The sequence below is a fragment of the Armigeres subalbatus genome, chromosome 3, assembly GCF_024139115.2.
Source record: "Armigeres subalbatus isolate Guangzhou_Male chromosome 3, GZ_Asu_2, whole genome shotgun sequence".
Taxonomy (NCBI): domain Eukaryota; kingdom Metazoa; phylum Arthropoda; class Insecta; order Diptera; family Culicidae; genus Armigeres; species Armigeres subalbatus.
In genome coordinates, this window is record NC_085141.1 from 193,034,131 (window position 1) to 193,057,247 (window position 23,117).

The window sequence follows — 23,117 nt, forward strand, 5'->3', positions numbered from 1 at the left end:
CGTGCTTGAGTAAAAGTTTGTACTGGTCATTTTAAAGTATGTCGTTATGCCCCCGTTGCGCGGTGCCAGTGTGCTGATAAATATGGTTAAAATTTGCCGTGTTTTACTTTTTAGCGCTAGTGTTCATTCCGAATTGCTCCTAGGCTCGCTCCTAGGTGGCAGCACTACATTTTTTATGAAATGTATGCCAACGCCATCACTTAGTGGAATTGAGTTTTTATGTCGGGCAGCCTGCGTTGGTGGCGCTGAGGTGCGATTTAAATCTTTACACACGTTTTTAACGAAATTTTGTTCGAGCATCCATGTCTGTTCTCTGTGGAGACACATAGTGTTATTACCGACGAACCGACGTGTCACTGGCGCTCTCTGATTGTCCCACACTTTTAAACGGTCATTCGCTTTTGCGGGCGATCGCTCCCGTCAAATGACCCAAGCAGCCAAAAGTACGGAAAAGATGAGATGTTTAGGCTTAATCAGCTCGCATTTTAAGTAACTTGTTGTATGGTGGGAGCAGTGACGGGAAATGTCATATCGATGTCATGGGACTAACTTGCTAATAACTTTTCTCACAAGTCATTTACAATTATGTTTTCCATATAAACATGTAGCCCTCAAATGACCCGAAAACTTTTTCTAATATGTAATTTCTCTAAATATGATATTGGCGGCGTGAGAGCCGAATTAGTGTCAGATGACATTAATGTCATGACATTCCGTGACATTTTTTTAATCTCGCTCTCATGGCTCACACTTTGTATTTAGAACAATGATCTGTTCGACAAAGCTCTAGGACCCTTTAAGTACTACATGTTAATCAAAAATCCGAACTGTAAATGACTTTTGGAAAAAGTTATTATGAAATTAGTAATAGCAATGCCATGACATTTTTTTGACATTTCCCATCACTGGGTGGGAGCGCAGAAGTGAACTTTAAAGTTCCGTTAAAAGGCTTGGATCTCAATGTGAACCAAGAGTGAACTAATAAGGTACCAGTCAAAACGATTAATGCAAGAGATGGCGTTTTTTCAATGGTAGTAAAATCGAAATTTCATCACTATCAAACTACTAATCAGTGCAAACTAAGTGCAGGAGATAATCTTTTCACCTCATACTTCATTCCTTATCACTACTTTCTTCTAAAACACCACCATTTTCCATAAATTTGCAAAATACTTGATTTTCCCATACATTTTATCGATTTCCAACTACCATTCTTCCATGAGCTCATGGTGAAAATTTTGAAAATCTCAGAACATAGAGTAGCAGGCTTAACAACACAGATAGAAACGCCGGTATCGCCACTCAGTGACGAGTACCGTAAACATGGTGCACAGAAGGTTGTTGTCTACACTTTTTACGGCTGCTGCACCCTGGAAGTAAATGTCATCGAAGTAAACAGTCGGTCCCTTATTGGTTCGGTTAGGAACAAATTTAAGTAAAATCTGAACTTTTGGTTGCTTGGGGAACTAAGACACAACTCCACTGCAATGTTAATACACGCAGGTTGGTGACTGGGGCCATTATGGGGGTGGCGATAGTGTTCGATGATTTTTCATCATGGCGTCGTGGGCAGCAAATTTGAATTATTTTCCATGGGGTAACACGTCGGGTCGTCGGTGGTGTTATATTACATAACTTGTTACGGTTCATTTTATCTTGCATGTTAGTGACAAATGTTTGAGTGGATTTGTGTATGTCCCACTCTTGAATGTTCTGTGTTTGGGCCTGAAGATAGGCAATTAAAATTATAGATAGAGAAATCCCCAGACACAGACTTTATATTACTGGTGCCACATGGTACAAAATTATCGAGGTGCCCAAATAGGATCTGAATCCTACACCAAATAGAGCTATGTATTCAACAACTTGTCTGTTGTAGACAAAATGCAAAACGCAATGAAAACACATTTGCGGGATTTGACTGATGGACAAAAATCTTATAAGGAAACCTCGTCACATCTCGCAATGGGCAACACATTGGACGTTTCTCTCGGGGCACAGAGAGATCGTCGATCATTTTAATTTGTTGAATGTATTGTAAACTGTTTATATTTGTATGTATGTAAAATAATTTTATTGTAATATGGCTCCCCGACGAAAACCATGTAACTCAGGTGTTGAGGACAAGATTCTTCACTTACCTAGTTGTAAGTTAAGTAATTTTAAGTTCTGTCACCAAGTTTGGTGTTCTCTTCCTGTTTTCTGGCATCAATGTAAGTGATGCGTCAGGAACTAATTTTGTATTATCGTTACCGTATCGTTTGCAATGCTCAGAGTTCCATCATCGCATGGATTGATTTGTTTGAGATTGCGTAATTTAAGTTAGAATAGGAAGTAATCGTCCTCCTCAACACCTTTCCTCCAATCAAATTGACGAAATTTTTGTGGATGCTTCTAGACCATCCACAAAAATTTCGTTCCCGTTGGTTGAAGGTTGTGTTACGGTTTATTTTATCTTACCTGTAAGTGACAAATGTCTGATTGGAATTGTGAATGTTCCATTCCTGAATGTTCTGTGTTTGGGCCTGAAGATAGGCAATTAAAATTATAAATAGTCCCAGACACAGACTTTATATTGCTGATGCCACATGGCACAAATTAATTAAAAGGTGCCCAAATAGGATCTGAAACACCAAATAGAGCTATGTATTCATATTTGGCTGTATGTAGACAATAATAAATTACAATAAAATTATTTTACATACATACAAATATAAACAGTTTACAATACATTCAACAAATTAAATGATCGACGATCTCTGTGCCCTGAGAGAAACGTCCAATGTGTTGCCCATTGCGAGATGTGACGAGGTTTCTTATAAGATTTTTGTCCATCAGTCAAATCCTGCAAATGTGTTTCCATTGCGTTTGGCATTTTGTCTACAACAGACAAGTTGTTGAATACATAGCTCTATTTGGTTTAGGATTCAGATCCTATTTGGGCACCTCGATAATGTTGTGCCATGTAACACCAGTAATATAAAGTCTGTGTCTGGGGATTTCTCTATCTATAATTTTAATTGCCTATCTTCAGGCCCAAACACAGAACATTCAAGAGTGGGACATACACAAATCCACTCAAACATTTGTCACTAACATGCAAGATAAAATGAACCGTAACAAACTTATATACCAATCAACCTACCTCGATGTTCTGAGTCGGTCTGTCTGTGTGTGTGTATTTGTTTGTAAGCGTATGTTTATGTGTGTAGTAATCCTTACTCGATATTCCCGTAACAAGTTGCATTGAATTTAATAACTTCTGGTCATTTTTTTCAAAAGTTATGAAGGTAAAGGTAAAATTTTTATTCTGTTACGTCTATAAAGCAAGCGTTTGAAAACGCCTTAAGGTAGGCAATTATAGTTGGAATGCCTTACATTGAGGCGAAGTGGCGACCGTCTGCTCGTACCTTGATTTACTGCTTCGACGTTTGTGAGATTGATGATCTGTTTTCACCACGCAGAGTTGCACCCCGACGAGATTTTCACATGCACGTTTCCACTCGTCGAACCGCCTGCCAACCTCCTCTCACCTATCTGCAACGGTGCAAGTGTGTGTAGGATCCGCGTGTTCCTCCCTTGCGTGGATGGAAGATGCACGTCCAGCAATGGCGAAGGGTGTCTCGGTCGCCGATCGTATGGACCACTAGATCTGTGATTACATGGGTGTAGATGATTATTTCAGAGTTGTTATTCTCGTGTGTCGTGATTACCTCCAATTTTCCCATAAATGACGGTACTCCGTCGACAGTGGAATTTTTTTTTTGGTTATAGGCAGAGCCGTAGCGTGGACTGCTAGCGCCCTTGGCGAAACCATGATTTGGCGCCCCTCTTTTGATTATAAAAATGGGAAAATTGAACAACAATTTGACAATTTGAAATGCATGAACAGTAAAATTAGAAGGTTTAGTGGTTTAAAGATGCTATAAACATCATTCAATACTGTGAAGAGAACAAGAACTTTTGTTCCTGAAGTTCATTTGAATTGCAGAATATTTAAGTTATGCAGTTATTTAAGCAGTTATTTAAGCGACCTTCTAGAGCCGTGCTGGAAGTTCATTAATAATGTTAAGGTTTTTTTCAGAGCCTACGCTCTGCTGGGTCTAGTTGGGTCAATAAAATCCAGCTCTGAAATGCGTCGGTCGATTATCGGAATCGTTATCGGACCTATTCGCGTCAAGGAAATCCGATTCTGGAGTGGGTCTGACGGTGTTTTGAAACCACTTCTGGACCTAACAGAGTTAATAAAATTTCACTCTGGGGTGAGATGGTTGAAGGTCAGAGTTTCTACCGGATCTAGTCGAATCAGGGAAAACCATATTTTGGAGTTGGTTTGTTGGTGGCCGGGAGTTGCCATTGAACCTATTTGGATCAAGTAAAATGTAGCCTTGGACCACTGAACCCAGTTAGGACAAATTAAATCAAATAACTGTATGGTGTGTAGATAGGTTGGTGGTCGAATTCGCTAACGGATCTGCTTGGATCAAGGAAAATTTAACTCAGGACTGTGTCTGTCGATAGTTTGAAGTCACTTCCTGTACATATTTGTGTTGATAAAATTGAACTATGCAGTGGGTTGTTCAATGGTCGGAATTGCCGTCCACCTCACATTTGATTATAATAAGAAGAAATGAAAAAAAAAACGGGAAATTTACCTGAACTATAAATTACACAAAAATCCATACCACTACTTCCGGATATAAGAACAAAATGCACTTTTTAATTTTGTCAATCGGTTTATTATAAATGTAACCTTTTAAAGATGTCCATTTAAAAAAGCTGAACAAATTCAAACCAATGAATTTGAGTGTGAATTGGGTCCTAAAATGAAGAATCGATATTTGATTTCTTGCATGGAACGATGAAGTTAATCATCCTGAACGCATCAGTTTTTCTTTTGACTTAGAAATCAAAAGGAACATTGTTTAATTTGAAATTTAAAAATAGATGAAAAATGCTTCCTCGACATTTTCGGTCTCGTTTGACGTACGGAATAATATGATTCAAACGCACTAGTAAAACACCGCAGGGCACTTGACTCAACCTTTGACAGTTAATATATGGGCCTGACGTTTTGGGCTGATGGTTGATTCGTTCTGAAATGTTGCACAGCCCAAAATTTGCCTTAAAATGTCTTAAACACAAAAATATTATTTTTACTGATTTAGACATTTACCAGAATTTTTATAACATCGGTTCAAGTATTCTTGACCGATGCACTATCGTTTGCAACCATAAGCGAGGTAGGGCTTTAGGACCCAATTGTCCTTTTTTTAGTTAATTAAGTTATTTATTTATCTCATATATTGTATAGTGTCCTACAGCGTTACTCAATAATCGGGCCACAATATAATAAAGTTTTAAAGACTAGCAAAGCTGCTAGTTTCGGATAATCCTTTTGAATTGCGAAAGCTCCATAAAAATGTCCACTTCGTTGTAGCCCTCGTTGTAAGTCTGGCATAAACGAGAAAGAGATGCAGCTTTTCCCAGGTTTGTCCTTGATCTTCACGGAAGAAATAAACTACCCAATAGTGAGTTTATTTCACCCAACCTCGAACATCCGTACGGGAAGCCAAAATTGAGTAAGTAGGGTCGAAGTAGTTTGCCTTTACTCCCATGTTAAAAAAGTACCCAACGGAAAATTTATTGACCCAAATTTAAGTTTAATTCACTCAATTTCGACCTCAGGTAACAAAACTCAAAATTGGCATCCCGTATTGAACTGGCGTCGTTGGATTGTTTGGCTCTTTTGTTTTTGACAACAAAAGAAAGAGTGGATGAAAGAGAAGAGAAAAAATAACTCAAAGGTAAGTTTAAAAATACTCAATTTTGGGTACTTTTTTTCTTCCGTGTAGGGATGTAGAATAGATCCAACTGACGTAGACAGGCCTATGCTAAGAGCTCATGTTTAGCGTAGCCAACACCAACACCAACGCCGAGCAACGTACGTCAAATCTAAAAAAGCTTAACATCATAAAACATCCAAATTCAGCTTTCTTCAATATGCAACTTTAATTGGGAATATTCATTAAATATGACTAATGAGTTTAATTTATTCAAAACTTATCTACATGATCAATTTTGATTTTAATTAGGGTCTCGCCGACATTTCTCACCAACACGAACGCAGGTTCGTGGTTGCAAACAATCCCATTTGATTTTGCCGTGACAGCTGCTTGTGGTTGCAAACAAACCGAGTAAAAGTGTGAGTGAAACGTGCGTGTACGTACACGACCGCTGAAAGCCTAATTACATGGAGAACAACAATTTGTCTTCTATTTCACCGTGAAAAGCTTGAGTAGAATTTAAAAATAAATCCTGCTCTTTTATTGTTGTGGATATTTTTAATTATCAAGCTACAATCATTGGTGTTGTTGACGATTGTTGACATCTCATGCAACTGACAGCGGTCTATCTGCACACTGTGCCCGGGACATGGTGGCTATTTTTGGGCTAAGGGAGTTAGATAGGGATGTCTATAGCCTGGACGTAGACCATGCGTGGGAAACCAAAACTGGAGGTCACTACACGTAAAAAAATAACCTTATATGTTATGGCAAAAAACCATCCGAAAATACTTATACTCTTCATTATGCCACCTAATGAATGATCCCATATCAAAAAGCTAATATTGTCGGGCCGCCACCAAACCGGACCGCGCGATTGAGCACTCGCGCTGCGACGCGAGTCGCGACAATTTGAAATATTTCATTAGTAGTGCGCATCATGCACGCATGGATGTACTATCATGCGCACTAATCAGAAACGAGTTGCGACGTCTGATAACTGCAGATATTTCATTTTATTGAAAACAAATTTTCGATTTTCTACTATACACGGAATAACATTCATTAGTTAGAGCACCTCCACGGGTCCTGAAAAGTATAAGTTTCCGAATGTATGTGACTAATGCGATGTAACAGTTTTTGACGAAAACTACGTCTAAGGGGAAGACTCGGATACAGGGGGTAAAATGAAAATTTCAAAATTGGGGACCGTCACGAAATCATGAAAGATTTGTAACATTAACAGGTCCTTCATCTTTCAAAGGATTTTCAAGATTCATATATCAATCAATTCGCAAACTCTCCACCAATTTTCCAGTAGTATTGAAACTATTGATTATCAACGCTAAACTATTGAAAATTTTAGTTCTTCCATATATCATGCATCCCCTATACGGCGTGTTCAAATCCTTGATAATTGCTTACCTTTAGGGTATTATCAATTATTAAACTGGAGTGTATGAATGGGGTGCTCCTGCTGCTAGACAGTGGGGTCTCTATTCCCTAACAGAGTAGGAAGGGCTGCTAAAGCTGGGTAGTAGTGTCAGTGGGACGGTTCTCAACCTTCTGTATAGAGTGGAACACTGAGGAAAATGGACGTATGATTTTCAATCAAACGACTTATGAAAATTTGCCACAAGGAATAGGTATGAATTTCAATATGTTGCCTTATGAATGATGATTTTCATTTGAAAAAAAGTGAAGTGCGGCAGACTGGGTTCGAACCATGGACGTCGGGGTCGGGAGGCCGGTATGTAGACCACACGCCCATCGACACTTGATTACTCGGGAAGGTAACTGCGTATAAGAAGCACTGCTGGTGGAATAATCAGTCGAAGATTCATAAGGCGCCAGTTATGAATTTCGATAGTCCAGTTCGCTGAGTGAATGATAGGTTCAGCGTACTATATTTGGTTTTACGTAGTTTACGTCGAGCGGTCGTGTCTTGTATGCAACCCCAATTTTTTTCTTATACATGTCATTAAGCGCCTGCTTTGGCAAAAAAGTATTAGAAATATAATTAATAAACAACATTAATTTTTGACGTAGGACTTACGTCTTTCTTTACTATACTGGGTGTCATTTAGATTTTTGGAAATCGAGAGCGTTACGCTGGAAGGGAAGATTTCGAACGTTACTAGCGCCTTTATTTTGTAACCCGTTAAATTGGTTCCATTGTGGTTTTATGTCTGTAAATATTGTCTATATAATTTTGCTTCTTTTCTACTCAAATACGATAGCTCGATTCTCCACTAATTGAAATGAATTTAAAAACTTAATCAAAAATTGAAATAATACCAAAAAAAAAACAATTCCTTGAACAACCCTGCACAACCTCTCCCACAACCCGTAACGCACCGGCTCCGTCGCGAGCTACCATCACCAGCCACAGTTGATCGTTACTCGCTCGACTGTCATACTATTGGTAGTCTATACCAAAACGGAAAAGACCTTATAAGCAGCTGTCATCGAAGGAGCAGCTCTCTTTTTTAGTGAACCGCCAAGCGGAGTTTGCCGCCATCGCGATAGCAAGCGCGTGGACAGTGAAGTGAAGTGTGTGTTTAGAGCCGCGAAGGCCGGTTGCACGTTTCATCCGTCCGGCAGTGGAATCCCGGCCGATAAGACACACCGTCATCACGTTAATCGCTGGTCGGTTAGTTTCTGCCCGCAAGAATAGCGCCGGGGAAGGCGAACCTCGTGACCACGCCGAGTGCCTCAAGATTATACCCGTCGGCAAAGTTGGCGAGTTTTCGGAATCCTATCGCGTCCTTCCCGATTGGCAGTGAACCCGCGGCCCCGCCGATCGAACAAGTTTGGGCCCGTCACAAGAAAAGTATCGGGGAAGCGACCATCGTGACCACGACGGCAAAGTTTGAGTGAAAGCAAGGCGAGTGTCGGAATCCCAGACCCCCCCTTTTCCGGCGACAAAGCAAGAAAATTCCCGGCAGCAGCTAGGACGCGCAGAAATCCCCGCGAATAGGAAGGAAGTACCATCAGCGCATTTTCGTACCCAGAAGTGGACCCCCGAAGGTGCATGCTTCACCAGCAGCCACGCAGTTGGACGATCAGGCGTGCCCCCGGTCAAAAGATGACGCGCTTACATCGAGCCGGCGATGGCCGCAGGTCTGGCACGAATATCCGTAGGTCAACTAGGTTGCAGTAACAGGTGTGTAAATCCCGTTTCCACTTCCTTATCATTCATCCAAATGTTATTATTTCAAAAATGAAAATGTTTAATTAAAACAACATGTAAATCATAGAGTTGTGCTATCTAGTGTATTTTTATATGAACCGATCCATTTATCGTAATCTTCCTACTACTTTATTTTGTTCATTTCCACCTCTGATTGTATTAAGGGAAGTATTTCCTCCTGAAACCCCCCAATTTCTCCCAAAGAGCTACCAGAAAACGACCCTGAGGTCACGATAAGGGCAGACGAAAGTCCCCAGCAAAAAGTATCTCTAACAATTGGCGCTCAACGCAAAAGAAAATTAAAAGAAAAGGTTTCCACTTTAACCCTAAAGTGGAACCCTTTTCAAGTAAGCTCCGGGAGGAATTGGAATCCTTTATTCCAATTGTTCTTATAAAGTGAAAAGGTTTGTATTCATTATAATAATTGCATTCATCAATTTTTCATTTTTTGGTATGGGTTCGGATGATGAGAAATCTTTATAATTGTCGCCTTTCAATCGGCTTTAGAAATTTAATCTATTATACATTGATACATTGTAAATAATTAAGCTTTTAATAAGTGATTCTAAATAACATTCTCATTTACACAGTGCTTCAAATTGTAAATTTTATTTTTATAATCTAGGCTAGGGTTTAGTTTAAGAAAACAGCATAACTTGTGCGCGTTTTCTTTATTTCGCATAATTTATGCGATAGCATAGGCTTGAATTTAGCCTTCCTTTTAGTTAAAGCTGCTTTTTCTCACATTTTTTGTGAATCGTAGCTAATTAGGGAGGTAAATTTTGTAGGTTTAGATTATTTGATAAAATTTATTGTATATATTTTTTGCATTTAATATATTTTTAGAGCTTTTTCTGTTTCGAAAATGGCCGAAGCACTGATGGATTATTCCCAGGCAGTCGACAAAATTCTAGAATGGTACCACTCCTTAAGGGTGGACCATTTAATGCCCTATGAGCTCGAATTTGAGCTCAATATCCGATCGATAGTGATCCGCGACGATCCCACCTATTCTCGAAGGCGGAGAAGCCTTCGAGATCATTTAAAAAACGAGAAAGAAACCCAGAAAACCATCGAGGTAGCACTTGATGTGGATTGGGAGGAAACAATCCAATTTTGCCGACGGAATTTCGACGAAATTGTAGAAGGTCTGAAGGAGAATGACAAGATTCTCAGGGTGAGAGGGCAAGCAAGGTTGCTGCATTTTGGCCACCGAATTGTCCTTCTAGTTAACAATGCTAGGGAATTGGGAGAAGCGGAAAACTTTTTAAAAGCAATGTTGATAGACGTGGTGAAACTTTTATTGAATAACTTTTATGGGGGTTCTGAGGAACCAAGAGGGGAAAACAGAGAGGATCCGGAGGACCATTCTTTGGTGGATCTGTTCAGTGCAGAGGGCTATGCTGCACCTCCTGTTTTACCCACTCCAGTGACTGGTACCGGGGCTATTCCTAAGGGAACCGTGCCGGCAGAAAGTAATTCTGCGAGTTCCCAACTTGAACGTGCCGTATGTGTGAACTCGTTGATGGCGAGGATTAAAGAGCTTGAAGCAGAGCTGGATAGACGAGATAAGCAACGGGATGAGAGTTCTGTATTGTATATATCCGGCGTTCCGAGTGAAACCCAGCCGAATATATCGAATGTACAGCCCGGAGTACCTAGTATTTCGATGATTAAACCTCCGTTCACTCCCTATTCAGCTCATCTTCAAGTCTCTGAGGACTTGCACAATACCGGCGTTTCGCGCTCCGGTAAATCGGTGCCATCTACCGAGCATTATGCTTACAGTTCCGCCTATTCTACGAATTCACAAGCCCATACGGTGGCTTCTCACTCAAGACCGGGTACTAGTGTCACATTCTCGCTTCCTCAGAGCTATTCGTCAGCACTGCCTCAGTGTTCTACCTCGTGGCAGGACCACCTTCAGAAGGCTTCGAGTATTCAGCCTTTCAGTAGCTCCTCCGCTACTAGTTCGTGGCTCGGAAATCCAGCCATAGGTGCGGCGTCGGTTTCAATGCCGTGGTCAGTCCATTCGGCTGTGAATAGCACGCCGAATTTCAATCCCTGGCTCGGAAATCCGGCACTGAGCAGTGCCTGTACGAACCCTTCGTGGTCTCAGAATCCGACTTTGAGAAATACTCAATCGACCAATCCATGGACGGGAACTGCTTCCTCAACTTCATTTCCTTACGCCAACCCATCTCTCACTCCCTACAGCGCAACGCTGTCGGGTAATCAGGGCGTCACAGCTTACCTGTGTCCAAGTGGGCAATCACCAAATACGATGGCGAGGATCAAGGGTTGAAGTTGAACCAGTTCCTTGGAATGGTCCATGCCATGGCCGTATCTGAGCATGTCTCAGAAGTCGAGCTATTCGATTCAGCGATTCACCTTTTCAAGAGACCCGCCTTGCAGTGGTATATGACCATGCGGGCTGCCGGTCGCCTGTTGAATTGGCAGCACCTGGTTCTAGAGCTCAGGAGGACATTCATGCACCCCGATCTAGATACCTTGATAAAAATGAAGGTTTATCAGCGTTACCAGTTGCGGAACGAGACGTTTCTCCAGTACTACCACAGTATGGAGGAACTGTTCGGAACTATGAGTGTTCCCATTCCGGAACATGAAAAGGTCAAAATTCTGATGCAGAATGTCAGGATCGATTATAAAAAACAGCTGAATTTCCTTCCTATCGCCGACCTCCAGACATTGGTGTCTGCCGGTCAGAAGATAGACGCTGTCAACTTCTCCGTGTACAATAAGGTCTTTGACCGGAGAAGTCGGTGAATGCGGTAGAATATTCCGAGACCCCTAAACCGAAAAAGGAGAAGCAAGCGAGCAAGCAACGCTCGTCTCAGCCGGCGTCCCAATCCGGCCACTCCTTTTCGCAATCGAACCAGCAACAAAAGGGTTCCCAAGGCGGAACCGCTGGTCCCCGTGGGCCAACTCGGTCGCACGCGACACTCGAAGACATGATCGAGTCCCATCAGCCTCTCTCCAGTCGCCACTGCTTCAATTGCGGCAAGTTTGGGCATCGGATGGACCAATGCCGACTTCCGAAAGGAGTACTGTGCGAGAACTGTGGATTCCGAGGCTACCCGTCCAACAATTGTCCGTTCTGCGTAAAAAACGCCATCGCAGCGAGCCAAAACCGCCGGCCGCTGAACCAAAACTTCTAGGCGTGAAACCTCCCGCTTGTTTCGAGCCGGCTTCGGATGATCTGTACCAGGTATCTCCGGCTTCGTTCACCATTTCATATCCATTCCCCAACGATAATCGTCCGTACACTTCTGTACAAGTTTACGGTGTAAACTTTCGCGCTCTTATTGACAGCGGTAGTAATCTTACCCTGATCAATGCCAGCATTTATAATTCCCTCAAACCAAAGCGGTTATTTTCACTTCGGGATCCCGTCGCCTACGCACGGCGAGCGGAGAAGCGCTCAATACCCGCGGACGAATTTATTTACCTTTTTCATGGAACGGTACGGTCAAGGTTGTTCCGACTCTGGTAGTTCCTAACCTGGCCATCAGCTGCATCTGTGGCATGGATTTCTGGAAGACCTTCAGTATCCAGCCCACAATCACTGATTGCGCCATGCTGGAGAACTCAGAGGAAGAAAGGAGCCGCGAGTCACCACCGTCTCCGACTGTTCTGACTGCTATCGAGCAGCAGACCATAGAGCAGATCAAAGCGCTGTTTATAGCAGCCCGCCCCGGACGATTGTCTACCACTCCGTTGGCGGAACACAAAATCGAACTCAGTGAAGAGTGGCGGAGAAAACCGCCCGTTCGACAGTTCCCATACGTCATGTCCCCCAAGACACAAGGTCTGGTGGCTGTAGAACTACAGAGATTGTTGGACGCTGGCATAATTGAACCCAGCAACTCTGATTGGTCGCTGAACTGAGTACCAGTCGTCAAGCCTCATAAGGTTCGGCTCTGTTTGGACGCGCGTAAGATTAACGAACATACTGTTCGTGATGCTTACCCCTTGCCGCACCCCTGTCGAATCCTAGGCCAACTTCCGAGGGCGAAATACCTATCCACCATAGACTTGTCGGAGGCCTTCCTACAAGTTCCGCTGGAGAAGTCCTCGAGGAAGTATACGGCCTTCAGTGTGCAAGGTAAGGGGTTGTTCCAGTACACCCGGATGCCCTTTGGTCTTGTCAACAGTCCTGCTACGCTGGCAAGACTGATGGACCGAGTTTTGGGCCACGGTGTACTGGAACCCTATGTCTTCGTCTACCTCGACGATATCGTCGTGGTAACGGAGACATTTGAGCATCACGTTCAGTTGCTTCGTGAAATTGCGCGTCGACTGAGCAGAGCCAACCTTATGATTAACCTGGATAAGTCTCAGTTCGGGGTGCCGGAGATTTCCTTCCTAGGATATCTCTTGAGCTCGGAAGGTCTGCGTGGAAATCCGGACAAGATCCGTCCAATCGTCGAGTACGAGAGACCGACCACGATCACCAAGCTCAGGAGATTCCTAGGAATGGCAAATTACTACCGCCAGTTCATCCCGAACTTCAGTGAGACTTGCGGGCCCCTGTCGGACCTCCTCAAGTCCAAATCCAAGGTCATCGGCTGGAATGCAGCCGCGGAGAGAGCTTTCTGCCAGATAAAAGAGCAGCTGATCGCCGCTCCGATTCTGGGAAGTCCCGATTTCTCTCGGGAGTTCGTCATCCAGACGGATGCCAGCGATGTCGCTGTTGCGGGAGTGCTCACTCAGCAGCAGGAGGATGGTGAGCGGGTAATTTCCTATTTTTCTAGGAAGCTCACCACTCCTCAAAAGAACTACCACGCTGCCGAGAAGGAAGCTCTAGCCGCCTTGCTCTCCATCGAAGCGTTTCGGGGGTACATTGAAGGTTACCACTTCACCTTAGTGACGGATTCGTCGGCGTTGACCCACATCCTAAAGACGAAGTGGAAGGTTGGGTCCCGGTGTAGTCGGTGGAGCTTGGACTTTCAGCAGTTCGACATGACCGTAGTGCACCGGAAAGGCAAAGAAAATGTCGTCCCGGATGCATTGTCGAGAAGCATAGCGTTAGTCCAGAATTCACCGACTTCTCCGTGGTACGCCTCCTTGATGGATAAGGTCATCAGCCGCCCAGACGACTTCGTCGACTTCAAGGTTGAAGATGGCAGGCTGTATAAGTTCGTCACTGCCCGGAATGTACCTTTCGACTCGCGATTCGAATGGAAGCAAGTAGTTCCAGCCGATGATGTCGCCGAGGTTTTGAGGCAAGCTCACGATGAACACTTCCATCCTGGGTTTGACAAAACGATAGCTCGTGTCCAACAGCGCTATTATTGGCCCAAGATGGCCAAGGACGTCAGGGCATATATTCACGCTTGTTCCACCTGCAAGGAGGTCAAGCCGTCTTACGTCCAAACAACCCCGGAAATGGGGAAAATGCGCTGTGCGTCCCGGCCGTGGCAAATCATTTCAATGGATTTTATTGGTCCGTTGCCACGGAGCCGGAAGGAAATCAGCACATTCTAGTGATTTGTGACTATTTCTCGAAGTGGGTAATGATTCACCCGATGAAAAAGCTGGATAGTTCAGCCATGTGTGTGATTTTGAAGAATCAGTGGTTCTACCGGAATTCTGTCCCTGAAACCATTATCACCGACAATGGCAGTACTTTCACTTCAAAAGACTTTAAAGAATTATTAGATCACTTCAAAATCACACACTGGCTGAACTCCCGCTACCATTCGCAATCGAATCCGGTCGAGCGCGTCAACCGGACAATAAACGCGGCCATACGCACTTATGTCCAGGAAGACCAGCGTGTATGGGATATGAAAGTGCCCGAAATTGAGCTAATGCTCAACACCAGTATCCACGCCTCGACCGGGTTCACTCCGTATTTCATTACCCACGGACAAGAGCTATCGGAGCAGGGGTCCGACCACCGTCTGTCTCGTCACGGAAACGAATTATCCGCGGAAGAGAAAGCGGAAAGACGCAAACAGATGTTCACGAACATTCATGAAATTGTTCGTAAAAATCTAGAAAAATCCCACGACGTGTCCCGAAACCGTTACAATCTGCGTAACCGTACGTTCGCCAAGTCCTTTGCGGTAGGACAGTTAGTCTACCGGAAGAACATGAGGCAGTCTTCGGCAGTCGAATATTATAATGCCAAACTAGGCCGGCAATATCTACCCTGCCGGGTGAAGGCTAAAATCGGCTCGTCCTTCTATGAGCTGGAGGACCTAAGTGGAAAAAACCTAGGAATCTGGCCAGCCGTTCACCTGAAGCCAGGGTAGTGCCGATTTGAACATCTGTTTTGCTTTCTCTTCCCAACTCAATTCCCCTAGAAGGACTACTGATAATTCGGTAAATTGCCTCTCACCGGAGAAAAACAAATAGAACAAATTAAAAAAAAACGTACGTCATTCATGCTTCTCGGTTCTCGTCTTCGTCAGAGTCTCAATGGTTGTTTCCTCCTGATACACATCATATGTTGTCTCTTCCTCTCATTCATCTCGTTTTCTTTTTTAGTGACAACCGCTGGCGTTGCCAGTGTCACATTTAAGGCGATTGTTTACTAGAATAGTAACGCCTCCCAGGTGGTAAATTTCGTCGATCGAATGATACCTACGATCGAATGAGTCTAGCGAGAACGCTAGACCTTCTCAAATTTATAATAATAGGGCCCTAGAATTATTAATAGTCGATAACTGGTGTGTGTACGTGTGTTGTTCTTGGTAGGATGTTTTTTAGCCAGACAACCGAGTGAATGGAATGTGTGAAAGAAAATTGTATGAAAGGTGGGGGGAATGATCGAAAAAGTGAATGAGTTTTTTTTAAATCCCGAATTTCACTTCGGTGATGATTAAATATAAAGAAGAGGTTTCTAGAATACTTATTTTTCTCTTCCTAGCTTAAGTTAAATTTACAATAAAAGTATCAATTAGGTACATAAAAGCTTAATATTTCTAAAGATTTGATTTCGAGAGGTTGGACCTGCTTTTTTCTGACGAACCCTTATGCCGGAAGGCCATGACCCCGGTGATGCATATTATTTTGATTCATTTCGTTCACTAGCTGAGCAGCCAGACTCTATGGTTGAGTGTTAAGTGATCTGGTGGAAAGAGTTCCTCTCATAAGCACGGACAAATCATTCCACCAGATCTAGTCAACTCGTAACCAAAAGAGAGCTGCAACAGCGAGAACTCCTGACCAAGACCTATTCCCTTCGTAGCTAGACTCTATAATTGAACGGTTTGTGATCTGGTGGAAAAGAGTTCCTCTCGTCAGAACGGACAAATCATTCCACTAAATCAGTTCACCGCTGAATTAAAAGAGAGCTACTTTGTGTAGAGCCCAATATCCTTTTCCAGTCAGGTAACCAGACTCTATTACGGAATGGCATGTGATTTCGCGGAAAAGAGTTCCTCTCATAAGAACGGACAAATCATTCCGCCAAATCTGTTCACCCTTCGGTAAAAAGAAAGTTACCGCCTCCCGACGTATTCCATTCAGGTAGCCAGACTCTATTGCTGAATGGTTTGTGATTTTGCGGAAAAGAGTTCCTCTCATAAGAACGGACAAATCATTCCGCCAAATCTATTCACCATTCAGTGAAAAGAGAGCTACCGTGGTTCATTCTATTCTAATAGCTAGACTCTATCTATGAGATTTAAGTGATTTTGCGGAAAAGAGCTCCTCTCATTTGAACGGAAAAATCAATTCGCCAAATCAATCTAACTCTAATTGAAAAGAGAGCTACTAGGACAGATTCCTTGATTTTGACTTCCCTCAATCAAAAAAAAATTATACTATTTTTTTTACTCGAGGTGGGGGATGAATGTAACCCGTTAAATTGGTTCCATTGTGGTTTTACGTCTGTAAATATTGTCTATATAATTTTGCTTCTTTTCTACTCAAATACGATAGCTCGATTCTCCACTAATTGAAATGAATTTAAAAACTTAATCAAAAATTGAAATAATACCAAAAAAAAACAATTCCTTGAACAACCCTGCACAACCTCTCCCACAACCCGTAACGCACCGGCTCCGTCGCGAGCTACCATCACCAGCCACAGTTGATCGTTACTCGCTCGACTGTCATACTATTGGTAGTCTATACCAAAACGGAAAAGACCTTATAAGCAGCTGTCATCGAAGGAGCAGCTCTCTTTTAGTGAACCGCCAAGCGGAGTTTGCCGCCATCGCGATAGCAAGCGCGTGGACAGTGAAGTGAAGTGTGTGTTTAGAGCAGCGAAGGCCGGTTGCACGTTTCATCCGCCCGGCATGCAGTGGAATCCCGGCCGATAAGATACACCGTAATCACGCTAATCGCTGGTCGGTTAGTTTCTGCCCGCAAGAATAGCGCCGGGGAAGGCGAACCTCGTGACCACGCCGAGTGCCTCAAGATTGTACCTGTTGGCAAAGTTGGCGAGTTTTCGGAATCCTATCGCGTCCCTCCCGATTGGCAGTGAACCCGCGGCCCCGCCGATCGAACAAGTTTGGGCCCGTCACAAGAAAAGTACGGCAAAGTTTGAGTGAAAGCAAGGCGAGTGTCGGAATCCCAGTCCCCCCCCTTTTCCGGCGACAAAGCAAGAAAATTCCCGACAGCAGCTAGGACGCGCAGAAATCCCCGCGAATAGGAAGGAAGTACCATCAGCGCATTTTCGTACCCAGAAGTGGACCCCCGAAGGTGCATGCTTCACCAGCAGCCACGCAGTTGGACGATCAGGCGTGCCCCCGGTCAAAAGATGACGCACTTACATCGAGCCGGCGATGGCCGCAGGTCTGGCACGAATATCCGTAGGTCAACTAGGTTGCAGTAACAGGTGTGTACATCCCGTTTCGACTTCCTAATCATTCATCCAAATGTTATTATTTCAAAAATGAAAATGTTCAATTAAAACAACATGTAAATCATAGATTTGTGCTATCTAGTGTATTTTTATATGAATCGATCCATTTATCGTAATCTTCCTACTACTTTATTTTGTTCATTTCCACCTCTGATTGTATTAAGGGAAGTATTTCCTCCTGAAACCCCCCCAATTTCTCCCAAAGAGCTACCAGAAAACGACCCTGAGGTCACGATAAGGGCAGACGAAAGTCCCCAGCAAAAAGGATCTCTAACAATTTTTCGGTGGATTTTGAAGATTTATATATCAATCGACTTGGACACTCTCCAGCAATTTGTCAATTTCATTGAAACTTTAACCTGGCCAACCGCACGCTACGGCGCTGGTTATAGGCATTTAACCATGTAACGGTCATTTCGGTTCTGAGAAATTATTTCTATCTCCTTTAATGCAATGTATAATTGATTACAATAACTAAAGTTAACTAAGAAGATCTTCATTATGCTTAATACATTTTTTTTCAGCTAATGCATCCACTGTGTTGCGTTGGCTGCATTGCATCAGACTCCACATCGCTATCGTCGCTCTCAACAATTCGGCTATCATTCGTTCGTTGTCGATCTTTACAAGGCTTCCTAGATAGATAACAGGCGTGTGCTCCGTACGCTTCCCTTGCTTTTTTTTCGACAAGGCTGCTTTTGTTCTGGACGCTTGAGTGGGTCAACTAACTTGTTTTGCACATCTTTTGCTGTCTCTGACAATTTTTTATTCGGAATAGACATTTGTTTTGCCACTGCAGCACACACGTTCATAACAAGTTTCTAAACATATATGTTACTCATATACGATCAAATATAGTCACATATAAGTTACCGCAACCAAATCGGCCTAATTTGTGCTGCTAGAATACGAAGTTGATTCCTGTAAGTGATCAGTGTTTTTCATAACATTGCTCTTCCTCGTCTACGCACACAACTTTAAACGTAGACAAAGAACTGGACATAATAAATTTTGCCTCTCACACCATTTTTAAATGTAGGTCTTGAAATTTCTTTCACACCATGTACGTCGCCATAGTGATGTAAATATTTACAAGATTATGATTTGAAAAATGTATTGGAGGTAACTACTTTCCTTCGATGGGACTCGAACCCACGATTCTCAGTTGGGTAATACAGTGTTGACCCGATTTTGTCACTCCCCGATTTTGTCTACCCCCGATTTTATCACGTTTTCGACCCGATTTTATCACGTCCCGATTTTGTCACGTTTTCGACCCGATTTTGTCACCCCAAAAAATTTTGTCATTCTTTTTATTTTCATAAATAATACCAAAAAAAACATTGATTTTCATGAAATAACTTTCACCGATTGTAGTTTATTACGAATGACTTCTGAGTACCTTGGAAATATTCTGTAAGTAATTTCGACAAGAAATAACGGGTACCGTTCACGCATTTGGGCTTTCTAAGGCATACAATTATTCATATTTGTGGAATGAATTAAAAAAAATGAAAATATTTTTTTTCCAATTTTGTCACATACCCTGTTTTATCACCCCAAAATTCACCAGGGGGGTGATAAAATCGGGATATTACTGTAACGCCCGGTAATCTTGCTCTTAGAGTTCAAGTTTAGCGATGAAAACTTCAAATATTTCCAGCAATATTTTTAAAACAATGTCGTCAAACAAATAATGTCCATCCATCCATAAACAAAGTCACTCAAAAATAAGCTTCTTTAAAACTTTTCTCCAATCATATATTAATAGGTTAATATTTCAAAACCACCCTCTCTCATTAAATCGAACATGGCTGCCTCAGTAGATAAATTTTCATAAGCATGTGTTCATGTTTTTTAATAGTTTCGGTGCATACTAGTCAAACATAGATGCAAAAATATGTTTGAAAACGAGTTAACAAAAACCCTTCTGGTTGACAAGCATCCTCAATAAATAGGAGTTAACCTATGTTGAACTGCAAAAGCTACAGACTACAGTCCATCCCTGTTGAAAGTTATACTTCACACCTTCACACACGGATACTTAGGAGAATTTTGCAATTCATGTAACTTTAAATATGCAGTTTTGTTTATTAATATTTATTCTTTCGTAATATGAAAGTCCTGAGCTTTGAGTATTTACCGTCTGAGGAGGGCGAAGTACGATTTCCAGCCTTTATTTTTATGTTGAAACAGAATAAGTACTTTTTCAGCATGTAGCTTGAACACGATACGGAATTAAGTTTTGATCTGAACGTTATAACTATAGCTATCATATACAAAACTTTGACTGCCTTGATTGACTCCAGATTGGATAAATGACGGAAAACCATGAAAAAAATCATTTGAATGGGATCTAGTCAACGTGTTGCAAGTGACTTCATTTCTCGGTACGTTAATTTCCCTAAAATCATTGCTGAAAGATGACGATTCTCTAATAGCAGAAAAGTTGTCGAAGAGGTGTGGTACTTTGTTGGGGGGCAATTGAGTTCACAATGATTATGGTGCACCATTGAAATAGCTGTGTTGTGACTGGGTCGATGAAATGCTTCCATTTTTGGTAGATTCCTTTTAATTACTCTACGTTGCATGTTGGGTCGTATCGTTAATTGCACAGATATTTCTTTCGAACTGTATCCATCAAGAAAATTAAGAATTGAATAATCGCATTGCAATCATATCATTTCAGATAACGGCTCAGCCTCTTATGAGGAAGACATGGTCGGGGTTCAGCCAAAACGCACCAAGCAGCTTTTTGACTGACTTGTGATATTTTGATCGTACAAGGACAACGGAAATCGTTTCATAGCGTACATTTGCAATAGGATATCCTCATTTATTGGATTGAGGGATATCCGATATGATTTGCGATCAAATAAATCTGCAAAACGAAAGTTTGGGCAGAAAATGGGTAATTTTTCGTTGGCGCTTGGTGCGTTTTGGCTGATCCCCGACCACATATTTTATTTGCCTGTTGTGATTCAATGAATCAATCATATACTGCTTAAGTAACCTTTTGCTATGTTAAATTTGTAGGGAGACATCGAGGAGTTGAAACGTGTTGAAACTAACACCAAATTTTTGATAAAATGTTTATGATGTCGCTATACCTAAAATAGAAACCCACGCTATTCTAAAATAGCACTTGAGAGGGAGTGCCATAATAAGGCTAATAAGGCGATGAGGGCTCTCGTGGAGGTGCTCTCTACCTTGTGGTCGATTGTGAGTTATGACCAGAGCTCCTTTCGTCTCACCATTTCGTAACCTATTCACTTAGAGCATCATTATCGGTTTGAGCATTTTAATCACCCGCGCAGCGCTGGCATTTTAGTTTCGTTACTCGTTTTCGTATCGGTCACTATTTTTGGCTCTCAATTTGGTTGCTGTATATATCCCGGGATCCTATAGGGGATCTAAATGTCAATGAAGGAAAAATACATACGATTTGACATTTTAGTACCACACATGTTTCGGACAGCAGAACAAAGAGAACCGAAGCGACAATCTTTATCTAGTAACTAAAATATCTTTTGTTAGATGTCATTCGCCATACAAACTTCAGGTGGTTAACTCATGCTGGCTATTTTTACATATACAATAGCGCCTGGATGCTGGCAGCGGCGGATAGGAAACCAACCACTGTATGTGATACGGTTTTAAAATATTGCATAAAAGTGTCTCGGATTGACCCAAGAAAAATCTGGTCACGCCCTAATCTAAACTTAACATTGAAGCAAAAAAGAATGAAAACATATAATATACATACGACCTAATATAAAAGCGCTCTAGTCAATATTGTTTTGTTTTTCGGGTTTTCTGCTATACACTCTAACTTTCACCTACTCAGTGACTGAGTAAAATTGTAATGCTAATTTTACTCAATTTCCGTCAAAAGCAGGATTACTCATAGTTTTGAGTTGTCCTGCTTTTGACGGAAATTGAGTAAAAATTTCCGTGGGATAGAAAGAGAGAGCAATACAATTTTCCCAGTCACTGAGTAGGTGAAAGTTAGCGTGATAAATTTGTTTCGTATTTGAACTAATGTGAAAGTGACGACGAAGGCATCCTTGAAGGCATCTATAGGTATCGTTGTATGATAGGCGTTGTAATAAAAAAACATTGGTTATAATAACGCTTTTCGGTCGTAGTTTTGAAATAAAAAAGCTCATGGAAAAATCAAAGGAAAAATATTCGGTATTTTATATTTTTTCCAATAGTGCTCCATTTGAAAGAATCTAATCTTCTTTTATTTGTTGTATCCTTCCAGATAACTCAAACATCAAAGGCCCCCCGCGGTGCAGTATCCAAAATTTCCAAAGACAAACAGAAGTAATTTCGTTTTATTTAGATTTAAAGCATTACTCAATAATTCTATATTTTAGGTTGAATCAAATTTTGGTCACACGAAACCCTTCCGTAACATCGGCACAACTGAATGCTGCCGTTCCTCTGGTGAATATTCGTAGGATACCTTCAAACAAATCGGTCTTGTCAGAATACCAAACGGAATCCTTAAGAACTCAAGCATCCACATCCGGAAGTCATAATCGAGCAGTTTCGTTATCGAGTAACGTCACCGTTCGTAATAAAACGAACAATCCGAATAGAACCGTCGTATCAGCCGCCATCAACAGACCGGAAAGCTCAACTGTAAACAAACCGATTGGTCACCAGAGAGGGCTATTTTCTGCTAACAGAGCTTTGCCGAAGCTTCCGCCAACCGGTTCAAGTTCTACACCAGGCGGCAGCACTTCAAAAAGCTCAACAAATGCTGTCAGCTTGCGTCAAAGCCGCCAACAGCATGCAGTTGTGCGCAAAGCACCACCCGTGCCCAGTGTAGTAACTAATATTGATAGCAACAAGAGTCCCCGAGTAAAAGAAACATCCTTATTAAAGTACAATGCACAACCATCAGACCATGAACCTGTTTATGCAACAATAAAACGACGCACTCCAACTTCCATCCGCAGATACCCGGGGCTCTCGACATTTAGTAAACAAAGGTAAGAATGAGTTTATTTTTTTGTCATGATCTTTGCTGTTGGATATGTTTTTTTTTGTTAAACACGGGCAATGAATCACATACAGTGGTTGGTTTCCTACCCACCGCTGTCAGAAGCATGCGCGAACGTATATGCAAAAATAGCCAGCATGAGTTAACCACCTGAAGTTTGTATGGCGAAAGACATGCATATTTCACGATGTTGAAGACATTCCGTACATTCCGCATTCAAATACAGGTAATTATCGATAAGTTTAGGTATAACTATCGATTAGAGAATTATAGAAGTAGCTC

At 42.1% G+C, this 23,117-nt stretch overlaps 1 protein-coding gene across 3 annotated transcripts in view; it reads left to right on the forward strand.

Annotated features, from left to right (window-relative positions):
- LOC134223307 (cytospin-A) overlaps window positions 1-23,117 on the forward strand; it is a 130,371-nt gene that overhangs the window by 2,757 nt on the left and 104,497 nt on the right. For all 3 annotated transcript variants that reach the window (XM_062702456.1, XM_062702457.1, XM_062702466.1), the window contains exons 2-3: window positions 22,089-22,150; window positions 22,204-22,824. In XM_062702456.1, coding sequence (XP_062558440.1) covers window positions 22,089-22,150; window positions 22,204-22,824 — 683 coding nt within the window. The remainder of the gene's footprint in view (window positions 1-22,088; window positions 22,151-22,203; window positions 22,825-23,117) is intronic.